The sequence below is a fragment of the Centropristis striata genome, chromosome 1, assembly GCF_030273125.1.
Source record: "Centropristis striata isolate RG_2023a ecotype Rhode Island chromosome 1, C.striata_1.0, whole genome shotgun sequence".
NCBI classification, from domain to species: domain Eukaryota; kingdom Metazoa; phylum Chordata; class Actinopteri; order Perciformes; family Serranidae; genus Centropristis; species Centropristis striata.
In genome coordinates this window covers 38948055-38971845 of record NC_081517.1, presented here as the reverse complement: position 1 = coordinate 38971845, position 23791 = coordinate 38948055, and the positions used below count along the sequence as shown (strand labels likewise).

The 23791-nt window shown below is 36.9% G+C and overlaps 2 protein-coding genes across 3 annotated transcripts; one reads left to right on the top strand and one right to left on the bottom strand.

Annotated features, from left to right (window-relative positions):
- The first annotated feature begins 2260 nt into the window (after window positions 1–2260).
- Window positions 2261–13253, top strand: ppm1kb (protein phosphatase, Mg2+/Mn2+ dependent 1Kb). Of its 2 annotated transcripts, none has more exons than XM_059341967.1 (7): window positions 2261–2407; window positions 3785–4300; window positions 5064–5164; window positions 7709–7874; window positions 8974–9118; window positions 9605–9739; window positions 10261–13253. In XM_059341967.1, the coding sequence occupies exons 2-7, from the start codon at window positions 3837–3839 to the stop codon at window positions 10390–10392; spliced, it is 1143 nt and encodes a 380-aa protein (XP_059197950.1). In that variant the 5' UTR covers window positions 2261–2407; window positions 3785–3836; the 3' UTR covers window positions 10393–13253. The 2 variants fall into 2 exon arrangements, with proteins under 2 accessions (XP_059197950.1, XP_059197943.1); XM_059341960.1 differs by having other exon boundaries at window positions 2274–2407; window positions 3782–4300.
- A 2766-nt stretch (window positions 13254–16019) lies between these two features.
- On the bottom strand, window positions 16020–19373 carry LOC131971974 (complement C1q-like protein 2). Its single transcript, XM_059333714.1, has 4 exons — window positions 19157–19373; window positions 17754–17843; window positions 16756–16881; window positions 16020–16343 (listed from the first exon to the last, which is right to left on the bottom strand). Exons 1-4 carry the CDS (start codon window positions 19371–19373, stop codon window positions 16063–16065), a joined length of 714 nt encoding a protein of 237 aa, XP_059189697.1. The 3' UTR covers window positions 16020–16062.
- Between the last annotated feature and the right edge of the window lie 4418 nt (window positions 19374–23791).

Sequence of the window (23791 nt, the reverse complement as noted above, 5' to 3'; positions counted from 1 at the left end):
CCGTTTCTAACGTCACCGAACGTTGTTGGCACGGAGGCTGCGATTGGCCCGCCGAACCAGGAAGTGCAGGTGTTACAGCAAATTCTGCGACCCATCACATTCTGTGATCTGAGTGTATTAAATCTACGCTGAAGCAGACGTTTCTGTCTTACTGCTTTTGTTTTTTACACACATTTTATTAAAAAAAAAAAAAAAAGCTATTGCAAATAGTGCCTTCACATGATTTAGATTTATATATTTTTGTATTATTTATACACTATAGTTTTATGCTTAAACTGGCTCATATAACCCTTTCAGCACAGAAAAGTACTGGTGGGGGTGAGTGTTCCCTTTCATGCCCCCATGAAAAAAAAAACACATTAAAAGTGCCCTATATCATGCCCATGTGCTAAATTAAATATGAAAGATGAAGTTTCTCTAGGATGCCCTTCCAGCCGAGAAAACATAATAAAGTGCCCTCTATGGTGGCCTCACATTCATGTTTTAGATTATATTTTTGTATTATTTAATAACACAGTTGTCTGAAATTGCCTTTTTTATTATACATCTTTGTACCTGTTTTGTATCTTGTTTGGACTCTAACACCTTATGTGTGTTCTGGTTATTTGCTTTATTCCCTCTGAATTTTGCATTTTGCATCATTCTTTATGGTTTGTTTGCTTTGCATAAGGGACCACGGAAAACACAATTTTGTATGTACTGTACTGCACTGTTTTCATGATGGATGACAGTTAAGTCTCTCTTAATTTAAAAAATGCAATATATTTTCATAGTTACAAAGGCTGAATGGGGTCCTATTAACTACTAACTATTAAGTTCATTTGATTTACACTCTAAATTATTCAGTCTTGCAAAAGAAAACTTTATTGTGCACAGGCTCCACAGTGCATTAACTTCTCTCGAAAGACCTCTCTCTCTGGACCATTAACCAAAGCAGAGATGGATCTTTTGCAAGGCATTGCTCTGTAACAGTGTAATATAGCTGAATTACTGTAAAAGCACAGACACTAATAACTGCCTTCCAAAATGGCCCTTAAACTGTGCAATGGAACTGATTATAATCATGTCATGGTCCATAATATTTAAGAGCAATGAGACAGCTTTAGTCAATATCCACAGGGTGCAACCAAACCTTAACAAGAAGCTACAGCACATCTGTAATTGTTGCCATGTATTAATGCCTGCCACATATATATATATGCCTTCTAGCAAGAGAGTTACAAGTTTGAGTCCAGCTTGTGACTTGAGTCAAGATTTTTAAAGGTAATTTGATTTAAAAGCATGGTAATGTATGCTCAATGAATGGGATGCTAATAAATTAATAATACAAAATTAAAATAAATAGGCAAAATAAGATTGTATGGGACTTTTCACAATTGTGCATTGGCAACAATTTACTAACCCCCATTTAAAATATTTTTTTAAACATTTTTTAAAATATTTCCAATATTTAAGCAATAAAAACGCATTAAAACATTTTTTTCATGATCATATATACTCTCTTAGAGGTTTCCTTGAGACATTGTTTATACTTTTGTGTATACTTTTGAAAATAAAGGAAAAAAATCTTTTTTTATGTTAAGGTAAAAATAGACCAAATGGAGGCGGTCAGAGCCCTTTAAACCTCTGAAGACCAGGAGATTTTGGTTCAGATTTGTAAACTACCTATGCATTAATTTATGTCTCTGTTTAGCATCTTTCAGTCTGTCCTCACATCACATGCATGGTTCCTTTTTCTCGACACAGATTTTTCATTTTATTTTAATTAACAAAGTATAGAGCTGCCAGGAACCCAAAATAGAAACAAAAGACACAGATGTCTATGGAAATGTACTTTCTTTTTCTTTTCTTTTTTTTACCATTTGTACACACAAAAACAGCAAAAAAAAAATACACTACAAAAACTACAGAACAGTCTATTTGCACGTAAATTAAAAATAGTAATAGTTTTTCATTATAGAAAGAAAATTAGCATTTTAAAAATGGTCTAGAAACATAAATGGCACACTTTGAAAGCTCCTATGATTGCACTTTCAACTGGCTTTCAAAGCTTGTCTACACATCACATATAAATAAAGTTATTACTGTAAATAAAATGTGTATTTTCAATAAATAGATGGACTCCAGAGAGTTAACCCTCAAGGCTCTGGTGGCGGTAATGTATCCAGTACTTTGGTTGCCAACTTCTCTTTAAACCCACGAAGAAGAAGAGGGGCGGCGTAAAGTAGGCGTCGATGTTTCCAGGCCGCTGATTGGCGCGGTCACATCACAGGCCGTGTTTGATAACATTGAGGATACACAACGCTGAGAGGAGACGAGGGCGGCGGTTTTAATTCAGCCATTAGCGAGGGCTTTTCAAGAAACCAAAAGAGGACTAAAGCGTATTTATACATCTAAAGCACCAAAGGTAAGGTTTTCAGTTAACCTGCTCCTGGAGGGTAAAAGAGATTGTCGCGGTAATGTTGCGAACCTCTAGCTAATGATAGCCACAGAGCTAGCTGCTCGGCTAAAGACGTCTATCGTTGTGTAGCTAGTGAGCTAGTAAATGCTAATGCCGCCTAATTGAACTGCTGCTAACGTCAACGTTTTCCCAGTTGTTTGTAAATAACTGGAATAAGTATATGTTGTTCATTATTATTTCAGTTTTCACCACTGAAACACCGCATGTGGCACTTGCGTTTATATTACGTAATGGTGTATTGTTCGTGCAAGCAGCGGTTAGAGGTTGCATCATTCATTTAATCATAGCGTTACTTAAAGATATTAAACCTTATGTAACACTCCTGATACCTTTTGTGACACTTGTTGGATAGAAAAGTTCATATCGAGCGTTTATATTATGTTATTGTTTACTTCCCGTGTGTGTCAATATGTTATGTAATATATGGTATACGTCAGCAATGTTTACAAACACGATGATAAAATATGCTTAATCCCATCATTCAATCTATCAATCACTCAGTCAATTGCTTTTATTTAATTAATTTTCACTTTCATAAATAAGACACTTTGTGTATGTACACTTTAAGTTGTACATATTTCATAAGGTTATCTAAGGTCAGGGTTGAAAGGCGTGATCTCAAGCTATGGGGCAGCGGCTGTTTTGTTATTGTTATCATTTACTTACGTAATTATGTGTAATTTGTAGAATATCAGAAAATTGTGAAATTTCCCAGTGTCAAAAGAGATAAAACACAAACACAATCAAGATGTTACTATGACAAAGAGTGCTCTGAAATCCTGATATAAGATAAGTTAAAACAAAGACAAAACCTTATATTCCCCAAAGGAACTTGATTTGCAGCAGTTGCAATTTGAGCCTGGCTATTTTCATTCCAGCTCAAAATGTAGGTCACTCTCTATTTGGAATGCAAAGTGGGGAAAGTGCAAATAGTTTCAGTGCAACTATATCAAATATAAATAATCAACAGATTAACTGTAAATTGTGATAAGAGAAAGTGAATATGTGCCTTCTTTTACTTGTATAATTATTGGATTGGGCCCCTTAATTCATTATCAAAACAGTTACTGGTCAGTCAACTAAATGTTTCAAATCTACTGAAGACTGTGCATTCCTTTCTTCGGCCCCTCCGACATGATCCTTTGTCAACTAGGTTTTATGCACCTATTGTAAACAAGTAAAGGGCATCATATATCATATACCTATCTTTTTGTTATAAAAGAGGAATCTGAAGCAATTACTTCTAGTTGAAAAATACATTTGGTCATTCAGGTACTTTGAATAATACGTTCTAACCAGTTTTCTTCATTGTTTGGACAGCAGATCCCCCTATCTCTGCACCCAGTGATTCTCCAGTCATTGTGCTGTCAGGGTGATGTCGGCAGCCTGTCTCGCACGCCTGGCAAGGTGCAGTGGTCCTCGTGTGGGACGTAGTGGTCTTTTACAGATGGCACTAGTCCCACTTGCATTCCAGCAGGATCTCCAGTTCACAATCCTCCGGAGACAGCTTTACAGCCCTTCGGGAAAACGGGACAGCAACACACGCTTTGATCCAGACAGCAGTGGCCAACCCACTACTTGGGATTCATTTGGTATTTGGGACAATCGAATTGACGAGCCCATTTTGCTGCCTTCCAGCATTCGCTATGGCAAACCCATTCCCAAAGTCAGCTTATCGAAAGTAGGCTGTGCCTCGCTCATCGGTCAACGCAAGGAAAATGAAGACCGATTCCAGGTCTCCCAGATGACTGACAACATCCTCTACTTTGCTGTGTTTGATGGGCATGGTGGGCCAGAAGCAGCCGATTTTTGTGAAAAATACATGGAGAAATTCATCAAGTAAGTTGTTCATTAAATATGCTGTTTTTTACTGGGGGTGTCACGATTCTCCAAATCTGTGATTCAATTTGACTTTCTATTTTATGTCACTATTGGATTTAGATTTTCAGCACGGACTGCTATACCATTTTTATGGCTATGTGTTGATTCATAAACATCACAACATCATGGTTTTAAACCCTCACATCTTGTCAAGAGTGATGTAAATGCCACTTTTTCTTCTTTTTTTAATGTAATAAACTAAGACCATAAAGTAAAACATAATTTATTTAAATATAACTACTTATTTCTCCACTAGTTGCATTCTGTAAATCTTCTGCAGTACAAACTAGATTTTCTATTAACAATGCGTTTGTTTATATAACTCAGTCACTGATGGCTCCATGGAAGTAAGTGGATTTTCCAGCTCTGTTGTTTTTCCATCTGGGGAGGTGCCAACTCAGGCTACCGGTGAGCTTCGCTGTGTTGTCTTTGGAGTCTTTTTTTTTCTGCCGACACATAGAAATAGGGGGAGGTGAAAAGAAAAATATATTGTGAGAATTGCTGATCCTGCTTTTGATTTCGATGATCGTAACTGAAAGCTGATGTCAATCGATTTTCCTTGTCATATAACCGTGACACCCCTAGTTATCATTTATCTGTACCTGTCAAATTATTCAAGTGTTTAACAATTTGAATGTCTGAAATTGTTAGATGACAGCAAACACTCGTGCCTTTTGTAGGTGAAGTCCTAATCATTGATGTCTTTTGGTTGTTGATTTAGGGACCGTGTGGCAGAGGAGTCCAATCTGGAAGTAGTGTTAACGAAGGCCTTCCTTGAAATAGACAAAGCTCTCGCAAGGCACTTGCACTTCTCTCCAACTGGTAGGTTCTTTCATGTTACATGTACATATAAATACTGTGTACACACATGTATTTATGTAATGACACTTTTTCTCTTCTCTCTTCAAAACCTTACTTACTTATCTTATTTAGGCTTTGAAGCTTTGGATTTTCCCAACTGACATGACCCAAGCACTTTTGGTTAGAGGTCTGTCATTTAATCCAAAGTTACTGAATAACTGATGAACAATAAACCGCTACAAGTAGAGCACTGCTTTGCTACTTATCTACACAAAGGCAACAAATTAAAGGAAAAACCTGAGTACATGAGTGGATGAATATAACAAATGTTCAAATTATTTTATGAGGGATCACTCCAGGGTTTTTGAACGAAAATGTTGTGAACAATATGCTTTGGCTTTCACAGTCACTTTGCTTCAACCCAGTTAAACAACAGTGGTGTACTTGTCAGACATTGCACGCCATCATTATCTGAAACCCGAAATGAGAATTATTTTTTTTGAAAGAATGGTAAACACATAGGACTGTCACAATAATTATGTTATGGACTTATTAAGGTCATGTCCAAATATCATACAATATCACCTGTTGTGTCCATATGTTTGTTTACATAGGAACATTACCAACTTTTTAGCCAAAGTAATGCCAGAATAAACAGCAGGGTTTTCTCTACCATTATTAGACTTGAGTGTTTTACCTAACCGTTTTTTCACATCGGCCAAGTCAAATAAACAGGCGCAATATTTGTTAAAGGCAAAATATGTGTGTACCATTCTAAATTAAGTATTGTACAAAAAAAAAACTCAGAAAAGTCATTTTTAATTGAACCCAGATTAGATATTTTTTCAATAAGTTGGGTTGTTTGGTTTTATTTTATTTGTGTTGCATTTATTCACAATATTTTATTTTTTCATATTGCATATTCATAAGAATTGAAAATGCATTGGTCTTTGTAAGGATCTACTTGGATTATTTTTGCTATTATATAATCATTATATCAGTAGTATAAAATGGTCTTATAATGACAATAATATTGTTTAGAGGTCCAGGGCAACAAACACAGGCTATCTAAAATTGTTGTGGTGGTCCAACTTTTTTACATTTTATTATTGTTTTTCCTTTAATTTGTCACTCAACTGTTTAATTTTTCAAGCTGCAAAATGTATTGTTAAGCACAGGCACTGAACTTGATATTAGGGGTAATTTGAGCACTGCTCAAATATGTTGATGCGAAACATTTCTCTCAATAAATCATGTGGTCTACATGTTTGCCCTTGTTATATAGAACCTTTTTAAATCTGCCTGACTTTTTCAGACAGCTTTATTTTGTTGATTTAAAAAGCTAGTATACTTGTAATGTGGCCATACATCGGCCACGCTGTGTGAAATGTCCCAATATGCCTGTGTGTGTGTGTGCATGTTATCTACGGCAGCTGCTGACCCAGCTAAGAGCTGGAGGCCCTTGGCACCAGTGTGGATGACGAGAGGCTAGATATTGGAGAGTCCAGCGGGTCCTAATTCCTGGACTACTGGAAGGTTCCCTATCTTTCTCTCACTCCGCTCTCTATCTTTCTCTTCCTTTTCTTTTCTTCTCTTCTCTCAACAAGTGTATGCAAAGCTTCTTGTGAGACACTGCTTCAGTTTGAAAAGTTGTATGAGATGTTTGTTGACAGTGACAGTCCATGAGGTGCAGTATGTTAATTATGCAAATTGGGCTGAAAAAACAAGGTGCAGCATGTTTATATGCATAGTAGACTTAAATACACAGTTTAAACCATCCAGCTAGTCATCTCAGTTATTTCAGACAGAGGTCTAATGCAGATAAAGTTCAGTCCCTATGTGTAATTAAATATTCTCCAGACATATAGGGCTGCTCCTGACTTCATTGTTAAAATGACATTGTATTAGAATTGCTTATCCCCCAAGAATTGCTTCTCTTTCCTCATTACAGATTTTTTGTGCATTTTGTTACATTTGTAGCTCTAAATAAATGCATGCAATACATAGATGTAGAACAAAACACCCCTATCAGGAAATATTAGAATAATAAGTTTCCTTTTTTAGATGATTTACTGAATGGCAAGTATTAGGCAGGTATTTTTATTGCCATTGTATAAAACAGCGAAGGCTCTCCATGAGCCATGAATTGCAAGAAAAATAGATTATAGAGATAAAGGAAGATGGTCAGCACTTATTTACACATAAATCAATCACATAGAATGCTAAAACACACAATGATCAATAATATATATGTTAATATTAAGTGTTGTTGATTGATACTTTAAGTATTCTGTCACTCAACATTTATTATTTTTACTTTCAACGTTAGACTCTGCTGTGAAATTTACTCTGGACCTCAATTCTGTGTGTCAAACAGTTTGACCTGCATGTGTGACTGCGTCCTCTATTGTTTACTTTGTAATCTCTACTATATGACTTCCCACCCATGTGTTTACATGTCAGTGTGTGGATGTGAGAGTGTGAGCTACACCATGTGGTTGTTGTGAACATTGTGACCTTTCATGGCACGTTCCACCTCTCACGCACCATGTTATGTCTCTGTAGTACCCGGGATCAATGCAGGAACCACCTCCACTGTGGCCCTGCTGAGGGACGGCATCGAGCTGGTGGTGGGCAGTGTGGGTGACAGCCGCGCCATGCTGTGCCGCAAGGGCAAGGCCCTTAAACTCACTGACGACCACACTCCTGAGAGGAAGGACGAGAAAGAGAGGTACAAAGATGTTCTCAGTAATACCGTAATCAGTAATACCTACAGTAATTACCGTATTTTCCGCACTATAAGGCGAACCGGAGTATAAGCCGCAGCAGCTAAATTGAATGATGTGTACATATATAAGCCGCACTGGACTATAAGCCGCAGGTGTTTTAATGTTTAATTACCATATGTAAGGGTTCGTGCACAGAGGGGATTGTCGGGAAAGATATGGCTGCTTGAGGAAGCTTCTTTTACAGCCAGATTGACTGTCTTTAACTTAAAAGCTGCATCATATGCATTTCTACGTTTGTTTTCCATAATGAGGGTTTGTGCATGAAAACTTCCTTTGCACAAACTATCTCGCTCTCGTAATGTCGGTCTTGCTCTCGTTCTGTCTCTCGTTCTGTCTCTCGTACCACTCTCGGTTTCACTTTTACTTTTGCACGCTACCTGTTACACTCTTTTCCGGCGCCCTGCCAGATTGGCTCGGGGTCCTTCGTCTGCCGCTGATTACGTCACACAAAACGCTATGGCACGGCAACTCCGACAAACTAAGTAGCTTTCGACACAAATACACACAGACAAGTGAAAAATAGCTTAAAAGTATATGAAGGACCCCGAGCCGATCTGGCAGCAGAGCCGATCTGGTACGTACACCTGCCTCCAGCTTTTCCTGCTGGAGCCCGCCGCTCCTCGCAGACCGGTCATAGAGCCCATAGAGTTAAAGTTGGTGGACTGTAACCTGTAAAATCCATAGATTTAGGAGGTAACCTAGTGGCCGTTAGCTGTAAAAATCCATAGATTAGCCGCACCGTTATATAAGCCGCAGAATCGAAAAATGGGGAAAAAGGCGCGGCTTATAGTCCGAAAATTACGGTAGTTTAAAATCAATGGTGTGTCTATTAGAACAACCAACATGGTTATCTTTCTTATTATTTGCTCACATGATCCCCAGAAACACCCAATTTAAACCTGAGCAGAACTGTCAGACATAATAAATTAAACACCTTGAAGTGCAGGGCTTTTAAGAGGTCTTTTCACTACTGTCACTTTTCCCCCAAATAAGAGTAACACATTTTTTTGTTTATTTCTCTCCCTCTGCACCTGCTTCAAGGGTAAAGAGAAGTGGGGGTTTTATCACCTGGAATAGTCTGGGACAGTCAAACGTCAACGGCAGGTTGGCCATGACACGCAGCATCGGAGACTTTGACCTGAAGAACACAGGGGTTATCGCTGAGCCTGAAACCAAGAGAGTATCGGTAAGTTTATAAAGGTATAAAAGAGCCATATTTGACATTTGTTCTCTTCATTCAGGCCAATTTATCTATTTATTAATCCTAAATGATTTTTACTAGAATGCATTCTTCCCCCTTATTTGTATTAATGCATCTATCGTTTAAAAATGTGCACAGTGTAATTATTTTAATCTGCATGTCTTGGAAATATCTGTGCACAATCTACGTCCATCATAAATATGATGACGTAATTATTACAATCACTATTGCTTATCTGGATATATTTTGTATAGCTGTTCTATCTAATATACTGGTCTGAATAAACAAACATTTTCACATCTGCCTCAACTTTGCCTCAACACTGTATAATTAGTTGGGGGTTTTTGGATTTTAAGGCCCCTTCAAGGTTTTTTTCAGTTTCTTATCCCTTATAGATGACAGTAATGCAGTGCTACGTAGTGGTAAAAAAAAGATTAAAAATGTTTGTAAATATTGCTCTCCTTTCCTCAGTTGCACCATGCCCACGACTCGTTCCTGGCACTGACCACAGACGGCGTTAACTTTATTATGAACAGCCAGGAGATCTGCAATGTCATCAATCAGTGTCACGACCCCAAAGAGGCAGCTCAGAGAATATCTGACCAGGTAAGGTGTCAACACTTGGCTTTTAATACAACCATATTAAAATCACAAAGGCCATGTAAAGTAGGAGAGTTCAGTGATTTGAATGGCCGTGGTTTTATGCCTTGCCAAGTGCATAAAGAGGTTAACAGCCTTCTGTATGATTATATATTTTGTTTGGTGGACAATCAAAATCCCAAAACAGTGTGCAGAGAGATTAAATAGTAGCACAGGTACACTGTGTAAAGTCTTTCCGAAAATACTTGTACTTGTTTATCTCACGTTTCAAAATGTCCTGCACCAAGTTTAGACTCCGAACAGGTGCTGTGCTCTCTAAGTTATACACACCATTCATAAGTACTATTTTCATGACTTTGTCCCTTGAAATGTCACGGTTTCTCACATGACAAACTTTTATAGATTTATATTAAGTTGGGGCACAGTGTCCAAAGAGTTCAGCTAGCAATAGAAAAAAAACAGTAAACAGACTTTTATACATTTGTTAATGTTTTTTTGTTTTCTTAATAAATTAATTTCTCTTTTAGGCTCTTCAGTACGGCTCAGAGGACAACAGCACAGTTATCGTGGTGCCCTTTGGTGCTTGGGGAAAGCACAAGAGCTCGGACGCTTCTTTCTCCTTCAGCAGAAGTGTTATATCAAGCGGTCGCTGGGCGTAGTCTGCAGGACGTTAAAGAACAAGGTCGTGGTCTGTTGACCTAATTAATGTGTGCAATACAATCGATCAGTGCCCTTGTGGAAATATTACAAAGTGTGTGGTTTGCCCAAATAATAATACCTGAGGGTTACAATTTGTTAATTAGAGTAGCATGATATTTATTAGCCTCTACGAAGTCAGAGACAGTGAATTCATGATGAAAAACATCCTCTTTATAAAAGGTTTTATCTACTTGTAAGCCAATGCCCTTATAGGTGCTAAAAGCTGAGAAGTGTTTGAATGGCAGACAGGAGTTCATGATGACATGAAAGCCGTTGCTTTTATGTAGCCTGCTCCACAACAACTGACACTTTAATACTAGTATTATTGACTGTCTGCCATTCAGATATTTTTTTATCTATTCAGCTTTAACACCCAAATTTGCACCATTTTATTTTCATTGTTAAATTATCCTGGATAGGTTGCATTTTTTTTTTAAATTGTGCATCTGGATATTTACCAGTTTGAGTCCTGCATTCTTTCCATTACTCAGAGTTAGACTTCATTCTCACCAAATCAGTTAAGGCTGTGATGAGCTGCAGGGTTATGTGGCCATGTGGGAGTGTCACTCTAAGGAATTTTAACTCCCCAATGTAGCACAATTAGACTTCACCAATTATTGTTTCCCATTCCCGAGTGTTGTTACCATTACGACATTTCCAAATGCACTTGAATGCAGCTTTGTGTCACAGCAGCTAAGACAAAGGGTACCTTGTGCTGGAGCTTGTAGCAGGAAACAAGTTCCCCACAGAATTGCTCCAACGAGCTTCCATGTAGTCACCTGGTACACAAACTCCAAGTTGGGAGTTGGAGTAAGTGCTTGTGTTTTTTTAACCTCATATTTTGTTAAACTTTCTGATGCAAAAGTTGTTTCCAGGCCCCTGTCCCATGGACATAAAAACAGATATTGACTGTACTCTGCAGCATGACCTCATGTTTCAACTTGAAAGGCCGCAGATATACTTCAAACTACGCTCTATGCATCTGCAAGATGCAACACACACATGAACAGCAGGGACAGAAAGGAGTAAAACTCACCATATCGATGACACACTTGCATATCTACAATGACGGTGTTGTCAAATTTGCTCTCATCTCAGAATGAACGATATTGCAGATAGTTTAGAAACTTCTGCCTAGTATCTTTTGTACAGTGTTTTCTTGGTGTATTGCCATGTTTCTTATTGAAATCCTGCAAAGCCAGTAATTCTATACGCTCTGACTTCTCTGGTGCAACCTCTAGAGAAAACACCCAGTAACACGTCTTTTACAGTTATGTGAACAATGCCGTTGTGCCGGTCGTGTACACGAAGGTTTGGTTATACAGCAAGTTTATCTCTGGCCTTATGCTGCACGGTACTGCATTTTGTTTTACGGCAACCCCTGAAGCCCAGACACAGCCCACTGCCCCCACTCAAATAAATGGGATTAATGGTGTTTTTGCCGCATTTGGTGTGAATGCAGCCTTAAGGGTAGAACCTCATGCATTAGACGAGAGTGAGGGAAAATACAATAATTGAATTGTCAGTTGATTGGAATTAATTGAACCCTTGTATTAAAATCCCAAATCTACTGATATGTACATAAAAAAACCTCTTCTGAAGCAACTTGAAAGCTAGCATCCTGACCAAAAATGAAGTCGGTGGGTCGGTCTTGATGACTGTATGTCAATTCTGGAATTTCCTGTTAGTCTTTTGGATCAAAGCGTCCAATTGATGCATTGAGTGTTGATGCCCAATTGCACAATCTTGATGGTTTGAGTGAAATTAATCCTGAATGTTCTGTGAACTAGTGTGAAATACAGTTGCTTAATGCTATTTATATGAACAGCATTTCAGTGAAACAAGATATTCATGTTTTTGCAATTTAAACATTGCTCAAGCTTGTATAAGTGTTATATCTGTACTGTTTTGAAACAGGTCTTGTAGGGACACTAAGAAGGGTCCAGGATACAGAAATGTACAGTTTATGTTTTGTAAATAGTTCTATTTATGTACATCTGTAAAACTAATAGTTCTCATTTAATTATTGACTCATATTATTCTCATATCAGAATATTTCTCACATGCAGGGCCTTTGCTTTGTGTAAAGCTACATCATTTTGACTGCAACTCATTTACAATCCGTGATTCCGCACTTACACCATTTCTGTGTCACTATGAAAGATGAAAGCACACTTAATGCAACGCTTAAGAATCGTTCAGCAAAGAGCCATGTTTGACAATGTGAATGTTTGCTTAAATGCCCTCCATGATGAAAAAAAACATACAATCAAACCCTGCAGGGTAAAGGAGTAATAAAAGCTAAAGGTTGTCTTGGCTGACCTAATGTGAGTGGATACATTTCCAGTGTACGGCACATTTAAAGCATTAGAACGACTGTACTTTAAGTGGTGATCTTTTGTTTTGTGGTTGTTTATTCCAGACAAACACTTCATATTTATCATTGTTCTATCTGTGAGGTTTGTTAACATGTAAACACCAGTTCTTCCTCAAAAACCATTTGTAGATGTTTTGTAAATACTGTTGGTTTTTTTTCTTGCACATTCACACATTGAATGAATCCTTGATTTATTATAAGGACTTTGTCTTTATGATTAACACGTCCTCTTTAAAAACCTCCTCCTCTGTTTTAAGTTATCTATCACAGTGTGTTCAGTTTTTATTGACTGCATTTTGTTTCACTGCCTTTCAACTAAGATCAATGTAGCTGTCGACCTTTATCTGGGACCTAAATGTGGCTGTTTAATAACACTCTGTTAGTTCTGTATTTTTGGTCTGAATAGGTTGTAAAACTTCAATTAAAACTAAACATGAAAAAATATTTGTTGAAATCGACTGTAGTTTTGTTTTGTGGAGGGATTTAATCATTTTACTGTAATGTCACAGTCATAAAACCATAATCAAAATTATTTAAACTTAATGTATCATCAACACATTTACCTGTCTGTATTATCTAGGAATACAAGAAATGTTTAATGGTTGTCACTTTTACGATTTAATTATAAATGGCTTCATGATAATAATGCCGCACTTGCCTTCAGTGGAGATTCACCTACATTACTACTACTGAATTCTGAAAATGGCAACACCTGATGTGTTAAATATATATATTATACATAAATAGTTATATTGTTTATTCATGTTATACAATGATAGCATTCACCAAATTTACCACAGTGATTATAATTTGGTCATCCTTATGATGTTTTGGAGGCTGGAATTATTACATAAATACTTTTTTAATAAAAAATATATTTAAGGGGCGCCCCGGTGGCACACCTGGTAGAGCACGTACCATATCCGACTCGGAGCCCTTTCCCGCATGTCTTCCCCTCTGTCTCCCCCTTTCACTCTGTTTCTCACTATCAATAAAGCCTTGAAAATGGCCAAAAAAATATCTTTAAAAAAAATATATATATATATTTAAACTAGGACTGCAAGCAGTACATGCGTGTCGGGGCATGCTGCTGTCGGGGTGTGTGCGTTACAGGGGCCAGTCTATACCACCCCTATGAATTTCATTTCCTTAAGTGTTATAGTGTGGCCACGGTACCAAATATGAAATTAGACTGCCACCACAGTGCCACCTAGGGGCCGATCAATAAAACCTTAAAGGGTTATCCTCAGGAGGGCATTGACAATAATTGTACCAAGTTTTGTATAATAATACACAAACTATCCCTTTAATCCTCATACAGTGTCTGAAGGAGGACTCTTAACTGATATGTGTAAGTTAGAAGAGGCAGGTAGCAATGATGCAAAGTAACTATGTACATTTACTCAAGCACTGGACTTAAAGTACACGAGGTACTTTTATGTACATTTTATGTAACTTTATACTTCTACTCCACTACATTTTGAGGCAAATATTGTACTTTTTACTCCTCTACATTTAGCTGACAGCTAAATTTAATTAATAATTATTAAGTCTAAAATACACCATTCTTCAAAATAGAGTTGTTAAACACTTTTAAATACATTTATAACAAAATCAATTTGAAAATGTTTATTCGCTCTCGGTTTATCATCACTTTAGATACTATTTAAACCTTTTACAGTAAAACCAGAGGGCAGTAACCACATTTTTGGGGTCAAAGGTCAAATAAATCATCATGATTGATAATATATTAATTTTAGAAAAACTATCTCTATATATGTATTTACATTAATCCAGTCCCTGTTTAAAACAAGTTATTCATCATAAAATAGTGCTGACTCTGTACTTTGACAGCATGTAGCTCGTATTAACTCGTGCCCAACAGAAAGGGAGGAACGTTAATGTTTGTCTGCCTAGAGACAACAGCACAAACATCTGATTGGATAACAGCTTTCAGGACAGTAACCCATGTAGCAGCACAAAAAAGTCAGCTCTTAAAAACAAGAAAAAAAGTACAAAAATGAGGTGTATTTTGCTTAAAAATGGCAAAATTATCTGCCACTGGAACAAGAAAAGTTAGCTTGCCAAGACTTTCCAAAACAAGTAAAAATATCTAATCTCAATGAACCCACAAATACCTTCGAATTAATGTATTCTAACTAATAGGTGATTTTTCTTGATTCTGATGAAATACACGTGACCTATTTTCTCAATATGTTGAAAAATATTCTTGAAATCAGCAAAGTCAGACTAAACACAAGTGAACTTTTCTTGATACAGCTACAAAGATTTTTATCTATATGTAGAATATTTTTCTTAAAATATTTGAAATAAGGCAAAGCCGTGGAATCTTGATATCAAACAAGTGAAACAGTCTAAAATAAAAACTGCTGACTAAGAAGAACTATCTCATCAGACAAGAAATAAGCATATATCCCCTTGATCTAAGATATTTCATCTGACTTAGATTTCAGTTTTTGCAGTGTTTAAATTGAGCAAACAGTGATTTAAGTTGGTAAAACTTGGAAATATAAATGATTGACATTTAGGGCAATAATGTAAGTTAGCACAACAAAGGAAGAGTTGTTGTTACTTATATCTTTAAGTTGGAGTTCAAAACAAGGGACAATCGTTCTGCTAACTATTATTTATTTGTTGTGAAATGTGGAAAGCGGTCATTAGCGAAAGCTAGCGGCTAACTGATGCTAGCGGCTAATTGACGCTAGCGGCGCTGCTTGTTACAACTACAAGAGTAGCCATTAGCGTATCAATGCTAACTCAAAATTGTGGTCGCAACATTAGCTGACATTTCATGGCGGTGTTACAATCGTGCTAATTCAGCAAATTGCAGAAGTAGGGATTAAAAGTTATTACAATGTAAAATTATAAATTAGTACAATTTACAGTTGAGTTGACAAAAATCTGAATTCAGAGTTGAGCAAACTCAAAAACAAAACTTAAAATATTTAGTTTAATTGTCCAACTTAAAAAAAATTTGAAGTTTGTTGCCTTGAAATTTTGAGTTCACCCAACTTTTCTTTTTTTGCAGTGTAGAGGTAGGAGGAGAGGAACCGTCAGTGAGAAAGTGGAGAATCAGAGAGATTAAACATTATTTTCTGAATGCTTCACAGATTTATATCAATGTTGCTTACATGTGATGACACAACAGAGAAGTCAGATGCAGAATCTCATTATGTACATGCAGTAAATCACAGTGTAGCCAGTAAGGAGTCACACAGCAGCTGAAGGATTCTCACAGTGCGAAGAGGAGGGAGCCACTGAAGGTGTTGTAGTTGTGTCTATCGTCATAGAGAGAAGCGCTTGCTGGGAGAACGAGGTGGATTTGATCTCCTGCCATCAGCTCCAAGACAACAGAGTTAGTTATATATTCAGCCCCTCCCTCTTCCTTAATATCATCATTCCACATGATCAACTGGTTGTTCTTGAACACCTGTACACCCATGTAACCTGCTCGGGCACCACCCATAGTGAACTGGAAGTAGTAGGCCCCTCTGACTGGAGCTGTGAAGAAACCTACAGAGCAGAAAATGAAAACTGGGTAACGCTTTATAATAAGGTCCTTAATAACCATTAATTAACAAGTAATAAGGTATTGTTCTCGCTTTAGATCAGGTAGTTGCAAAAAGCATAGTTAACTTATAATAGATGAGCAATAAAGTATATTTTAATATCAATAAGCAAACAAAATAAGATTAATAAAGGCATGGCAAAGACATAATGGGTGGGTCATGGGCGTTTGTAATGCCATTATTAACACTTATATAAGCTTATAAACACACAATAATGTTAATAAGCATCTTACAAGGGCTTTATTACTTGTTAATTAATGGTTATCACAAGGACCTTAATATAAAGCGTTACCGAAAACTGTAACAAATGTAGATTAACATGAGTAAACATGTTGATGTGAGCTGCAGTAAATTACCTGTAGATGGATTGTAGGCATCGCCGATGTTGGTGAAGACTTTGCTGTGTTTCAGTGTGGTGTCTGAGTCGAATGGTCCATAAAATCCGTCATCAGTCAGAGCTGTGTAAAAGGCCACCTTTCTCTCTGAGAACAGAACAAAGTCAGTGTAATGCTACATATACACCAGAAGACTTTGAAAAGATTTGGAAAAGACTCCTGCAAGACTATCAGCTCACACCTGCTCACATCTAAAGACGTGTTGAGAGTTTTTAAGTCCCAGCCTAGTCTCACACTGAGATTCTACAAAGACTGTGAATCTTGCAGGGTCACTATTTACAAGACTACAACTAGATTATTTTAGCAGTTTTTACCTACCATGCAATTTTTGTGTGTGCAGTGGTTTGTGTTGAAAAAGATAACAACATTGTTTAATGTTAACATGTTTAATTGAATAATTATACTTATCAGCGTTATCAACTTTCATTTAGTTAATCACACATTAATCATCAATTATTTATTACTTATTTATGTATACATTTATTTATATATTTTAACTGGGTCTCCTTACTGCTCTCTTTAAATATATGACATCTCTATATTTGTATTTAGGACTGAGCTTACAAGCATTATTGTGATGTTACTTTTTCCTGTCGAAGTGGTTTTACTGCCGGTCTGGAACCGCTCATCTATTGGTTGGTGATTGTGTTCCGTCACTGCAACTTGTGATCATATCAAACAAGTTTGATATGATCGCAAACCCAAGACTAGGAAAAGACTGATATGAAACAGAGCAGATTACTACCTTACACTTAACGATCGGGATGAGGGGAGCGCTGTGACTCCAGTAAAACTCCTAGATTTACTAAAGACTCAGTTTTTTGGTCTGGGACTGGGGAAATCGTTTGGTGTAAGCCCAGCATTAGTCATTATATATGTAGTGTGAGTGTGTGTGTGTGTGTGTGTTTGTGTGTGTGTGTGTGTGTGTGTGTGTGTGTGTGTTTGTGTGTGTGTACAACCATCAACTGTATTTCCTCCCTCCAGCTTGTCGATCCTGGTCTTGGTGATGAGAAGTTCGTCCTCACTGCTCCTCAGTCTGGTCTGCAGCTCTGGAGATGATGCAGTGACAGTGAATTACAGAGCAGCACACTGTTAACATGCACAACATATTATTTACAGTAGTTTGACCCTCATTTCACCTCAGAAACACACTGAAAACTGCTGTTAATATCCATGACAATTTAACAGTTTTACTGTTTTCTAAAATAGAGAAATATATATTTCATAAAGAAAACTTGACAAAGAAAATGTTCAAACTGATAAACTTTTGTTTCTTTAAATTTCTTTCTGTTTAATTTGTTTTCTACAGCGTCCCAACTTTATTATGTATGAAACCTTTAACAACTTCAAATATTGTGGTTAAAAAACATGATGTTTGTCAGTGCGTTCTTTTTCTAGGTGACTTGTTTTGCTCTCGGTGGCGGTCAGTCGAGTTTCTTACACTGAAAAATAGAAGTTTGATTGTGATTGTGAATTATTACATGACAACAGTAAACACTCCTCATGTCCATGTTCATATTGATTTCTCCTAAACATTTGTTGTGGAGCTCTCAGTCAGTTCATTAGTGCACTGATACACTTCATCACCTGCATTTTCTCCCTCCAGTTGGTTGATCCTGAACTTGCTGATGAGAATTTCATCCTCACTGCTGCTCAGTCTGGTCTGCAGCTCTGGAGATGATGCAATGACAGTGAATTACAGAGCAGAGCACGCTGTTAACATGCACAACACATTATTTACACTAGTTTGAGCCTCATTTTACCTCAGAAATAAAAATATCTAATCTCAATGAACCCACAAATACCTTAGAATTGGTGTATTCTAACTAATAACAAGTTTTTTATTGTTGTTGTTAAATATTTCATGTTAAATGTTTAAATATCAAGTGTCAGTTTACAGCTATGTACCAATGTACTAGTTAATTACATACACACTACACAACAATACATTATTAATTTGAAATAGCAGTTTTATATATATATGACTAAAAAGACACAAAAAAGACAAAATTACACAAAATGACTAAAAAAAGAACACAAAACGACTAAAAAAAGACACAAAATGATTTTATACTTGTAAGTGTTGATGAAACAGCTTTGTAACTTTTTATATATTTTAGTTTCAACCATGTATTTACTCAGTATAGGTCATAAAATCTCAGTAACAAGCTGTAATATCTGATTTAGACAATTAAGGACCAAAACACTTAAAACAAGTGAAACAATCTAACATAAAAGATGCTGACTAAGAAGAACTATCATATCAGACAAAAAATAAGCATATATATTCCCTTGATCTAAGATATTTAATCTTACTTAGATTTCAGTTTTTGCAGTGTGGTGAACAGTAATCAGTGTGTACCTGAGATTTCTCCCTGCTGCAGCTCCACCTGCAGGTCGAGCTTCACCACCATGTCTCTCAGAGCCTTCACCTCCGCCCAGATGTCAGGTGTGGTCTGCTTTGTGGTCTGCTCAGTCGGTTCCTTAGCTGCATTCGTCGGCGCCGTCTCCTGAAGTTCCCCCTGAGCTCCTGACCCACACAGAGCCAGCAGCAGCAGCAGCAAACCAACAGCCCTCATTGTTCTGTTCACACGTCTTCACAAAGGTGCAGAGGTCCAGTGGGCCGTCTTATATCCTCTCCAGACCGCAAGGATCCCGTTTGGGATGACGTGTTTTAGTTTGTCAGTCTGAGGCCTCGATATGATCTGTGTTCAGGTGAGAAGATACCAGCTGCTGCAGGCTGCTGGAACACTTTGACCATGAACGCCTCACATGCAGTCCCAGCTGTGCATACAGAGTGTTTATTAATACACACACAGAGACACACTTCTGGTCACGTTGAGGCCTTTTATTGAGACTTCACTCTGTCTCACTACTGACCTCAGTCTCTAGAGAAACTCCCCTCTGGCACAACAGTCTTTGACATCTGATATTATCATTTCTGAATCATTCATAAATAGTTTAGACAATAAAAACTGTTGTCACGGGCAAGGTTATAATATAATATATATATATATATATATATATATATATATATAATGATTTTTCATTAATTTGATCTTTTGTTTTCAAATTCTGTTAGTTTTTATGAGTTTTTAGAGTGAGTTTGCTAGTTTTAATTAGTTTTTATTTTTTGGAACATGCTCAGTTTTAGTTTAGTTTTTGTAATGGTTCTTAGAAGAACGGACCCAAACGCAGACAGGGGGTAAAAAACTCCTCCTCCTCCTCCTCTCCTTCTCACAAACCTTCACTCATTTCTACCTTTAATCTCACCTGCACCTGTGTGTGTGTGTGTGTGTGTGTGTGTGTGGTGTGTGTTTGTATGTGTGTGTGTGTGTGTGTGTGTGTTTGTGTGTGTGTGTGTGTGTGTGGTACACAGGTAACTTTATGTGATTTTAGTTACACACACACACACACACACACAATAATTGGAGATTAGAAACATCTTCTCCGGCATAATTTCACCTAGAGACTCCATTTAAACTTTAAACAGTAGACACAAGTCCTGTGTATCTGTGTATTAATCCACGTTTCGATAGGTCATATAGTTTTTAATCAATCCCTGTTCAATGACCATGATCATTTTTGGAGAAATTCTGAGATTATAATGGGTGTGTATTGCATGGAATGTTCATGTCACAGTTTGTGACATCATCGAGTGTAGAGGGAGAGAAAAAATTGTCAAAAAATAAATTTGAAAACTCTCTGAAAAGCTAAAAAGATGACATAACGTTACCTTTATATTGGGACTTCTTCTCCTCTTTTCTTCTCTTTCGATGCGCACTGGAGAGCTTTGACGGCGTTTCATTTTGCAAGATATATCAAAACATAACCGCCACTTGACGTGACCTAACCTCTGACAGTGATCTAACCGTCTAAGGGGGGCAAGGCAATGACCACACGTCACGTGACTCAGCACCACAAGTGAGAATTGTTTATTGTTGTTCATTGTTTATCTGTTTCTTTATTTTCTTAATATTTATTATTTTCAAGGCAGAACAAGAAGGGAGGGCAACAATGGGCATCGAAAATTAATATTATTTTTTTTTTCTCCCTCGAGGGTGACTGGCGGCGTCCCTCCAGCAGATGTCGCTCTAGGCGACTACCTATGTCGTCTATGCCTAGCCGGCCCTGTGTGTGTGTGTGTGTGAGAGAGAGACAGAGAGAGACAGAGAGAGAGAGAGAGAGAGAGAGAGAGAGACAATGCATTTAGTTCAACATCACTGTAAATGTGCCAGTGGTAGAGCTGGTGTTAGAGACTTATGTCTATTGTCATGATGTTAAATTGCCTTTAAAAACAATTAATAAAACATGTTAGATTTTGAACTTGAGATAGCAAAACTTGACACCTGAACAGAATTGGTCTGCCTGCAGCGGAGAATCTACATAATTTCAGATTTTGTCGTAATCTGTCCAGAATGCAACAGAACAGGCATTAAAAATATCTATAAAAACATTGCAAATACTCTCTTTGATTGCATATGTATCTCCAGTACTGTGCAGAAGTCTTTGGCAGGTGTGAAAAAATGCTTTCAAAAATAGAAATGTTAATAGTTTATTTTTTGTGTGAGTGAACAGATAAAAAATCAAATCAATAATTGGTGTGACCACCCTTTGCCTTCAAACCAGCATTAATTCTTCTAGGCATTTTCTCACACCTGCCTAAGACTTTTGAAAAGTTCTGAATTTCATGATCAGTATTAGTGTTTAATTAGTTGAAGTTTCCTTCTAGTTGCTTTAACTTGTAGACTCCTTCACACTCACACTGCTTTGGTAACATTGGTTTATGTTCAAAATTATTTTAAAGGTCTGCTATGCACTACCATGCAACTTCAATGTCATTCATACAAAAAAGTAATGCTAACTTGATATTCATTGTGATTAATTGCACAGCTGTTTCATAATGTGAAAATTACGGTGGCCCTGAAGTGCAAATCACGACAAATCAGAAAACACAACGACAAATCTAAAAAAAATAACGACAAATCAGAAAACACAACGACAAATCTAAAAACACAACGACAAATCAAAAAAACACATCAGCAAATAAAAAAACACAACAACAAATAAAAAAACTCAACAACAAATCAGAAAACACAACGACAAATCAAAAAAAACACATCAGCAAATAAAAAAACAAAGCATCAAATAAAAAAACACAACAAATCAGAGAACACAATGACAAATCAAAAAACACAACATCAAATAAAAAAACACAACAACAAGTCAGAAAACACAACAACAAATCAAAAAACACAACGACAAATCAGAAAACCCGACATCAAATAAAAAAACACAACAACAAATCAGAAAACACAACGACAAATCAAAAAACACAACGACTCATGTCGCCTGAGGGTACCTACCTTTTGCGGTTTGGTTAATGTCGTTGTCGTTTCTGATAGTTGTGATTTGCACTTCAGGGCCACCGTAGAAAATAGACTCTCAATTGCAATCTTTCATGTCTTTTTGAGTGGTAAACAAAGGGTTAAACTCTGTGCTGCTTGGTGGGATCTCAGTTGAGTGTGTGGCTTGATGCTGAGGCACCTGTCCCTGCTGTCATGAGCTGATGTTGGTTTGCCTGCACAGTCTCTCAGCTCTGTCAGTCTGCAGCAGCAGCGCTCCTGAAGGCTGCAGAAGGATTTCCGTCCCAGCAGAGCTCTCACAATCTCTCAGCTCGGTAAGTCACTGCAACAACACTTTTCATTACTTTGCAACATAACGGTGATGATCATTTTAAGAGGATTTCTGCAACACATGATTTATATATTTGATTTGCCTTTGTAAGATTTGTTTTGTATAATTGAGGTTGGAGCAAGGTAATAGTTCCTAAAAAAATAATTGATGTTTTTAGACTTTTTAGTGCTTTAAATCCAAAATACTCAAATCAAGCAGTGTGAGAATCACTGCTGTAGTCAGGGTTTTTGGTTAGAAATCCAGTAGGCTTACAGTTCATTTCAAGATATATTTCTTGAGAAGTTAAAAGCTAATTTTCTCTGATCTCAGTTTGGTTTTTAAAATGCAACACCAGCGACTATTTTCTTTCAACAAGACACAAAAACGTGGTTACATAAGACCACATATATCACAGAATCGAACCCAAAAATCTAACATACTGCCACTGAAGCCTTACATTTTAAAATGATAACCATGTCAAGTTCCCCTAATAATAAAGAAAATATAAATACATGTAAGGCCGCAGCAATGTCCTAAGGAATTGGAGCCATGTCTTCTGTACATATTTTGCATAATGATAACTTATGTATCATTGTATTATTATATATCATCAATGTGTTTTATTTATTCTAGTTTTTTATTTGTGTATGTTTTTTTTGTTTTTTGAGTGGTATGAGTTCTAGGATGTCCGTTTAAACCTTCAACTTCAAACTATAGAGTTCCTCACAGCAAAATCCCCATTTTTCCTCCCCTTTTTTTCAACAGTATGCCGTGTGGACACAGATATTTTCTTGTCTTTCAGCTTTTACTTTACTGCTCTGTCCTACAGATTCTTAAGTTGTATAAATAAATGGAAGCTGTCGAATTCCTTTGGCTTAAATATGATGAATCATTCCATCTGGATTTTACTTCACAAAATCCTTAAAACAATTAAATGGATATTAATATTATACAGGCATATGTTTGAGACACTGAATACTGCTGCTGGCATCTTTGTTTTTCATTTTGAGATACATTTGTTTGGAATTATAAGTTTTACCATAAACACTATCTATGGCTGTGTAAAGTATATTTCCCATTATAGTGTTTTTAACTAAATGTTTATTTAAACTAACACATATTTGAATTATACACAGCTGCCTTTTTTTTTACAAAAGAACTGTCCACAATTTGGCAAACAAACATTTGGCAGCAAGTAGTAGCCAACTTATATGAAGCAGTCACACTGACTAAAGGAAGCCATTGCTTTGTCCTTTAAAATTGCCCCGATTGTGATCAGCTCAGATAGTTTCAAGTCCTTTTGCAAATGATTCCATTATTC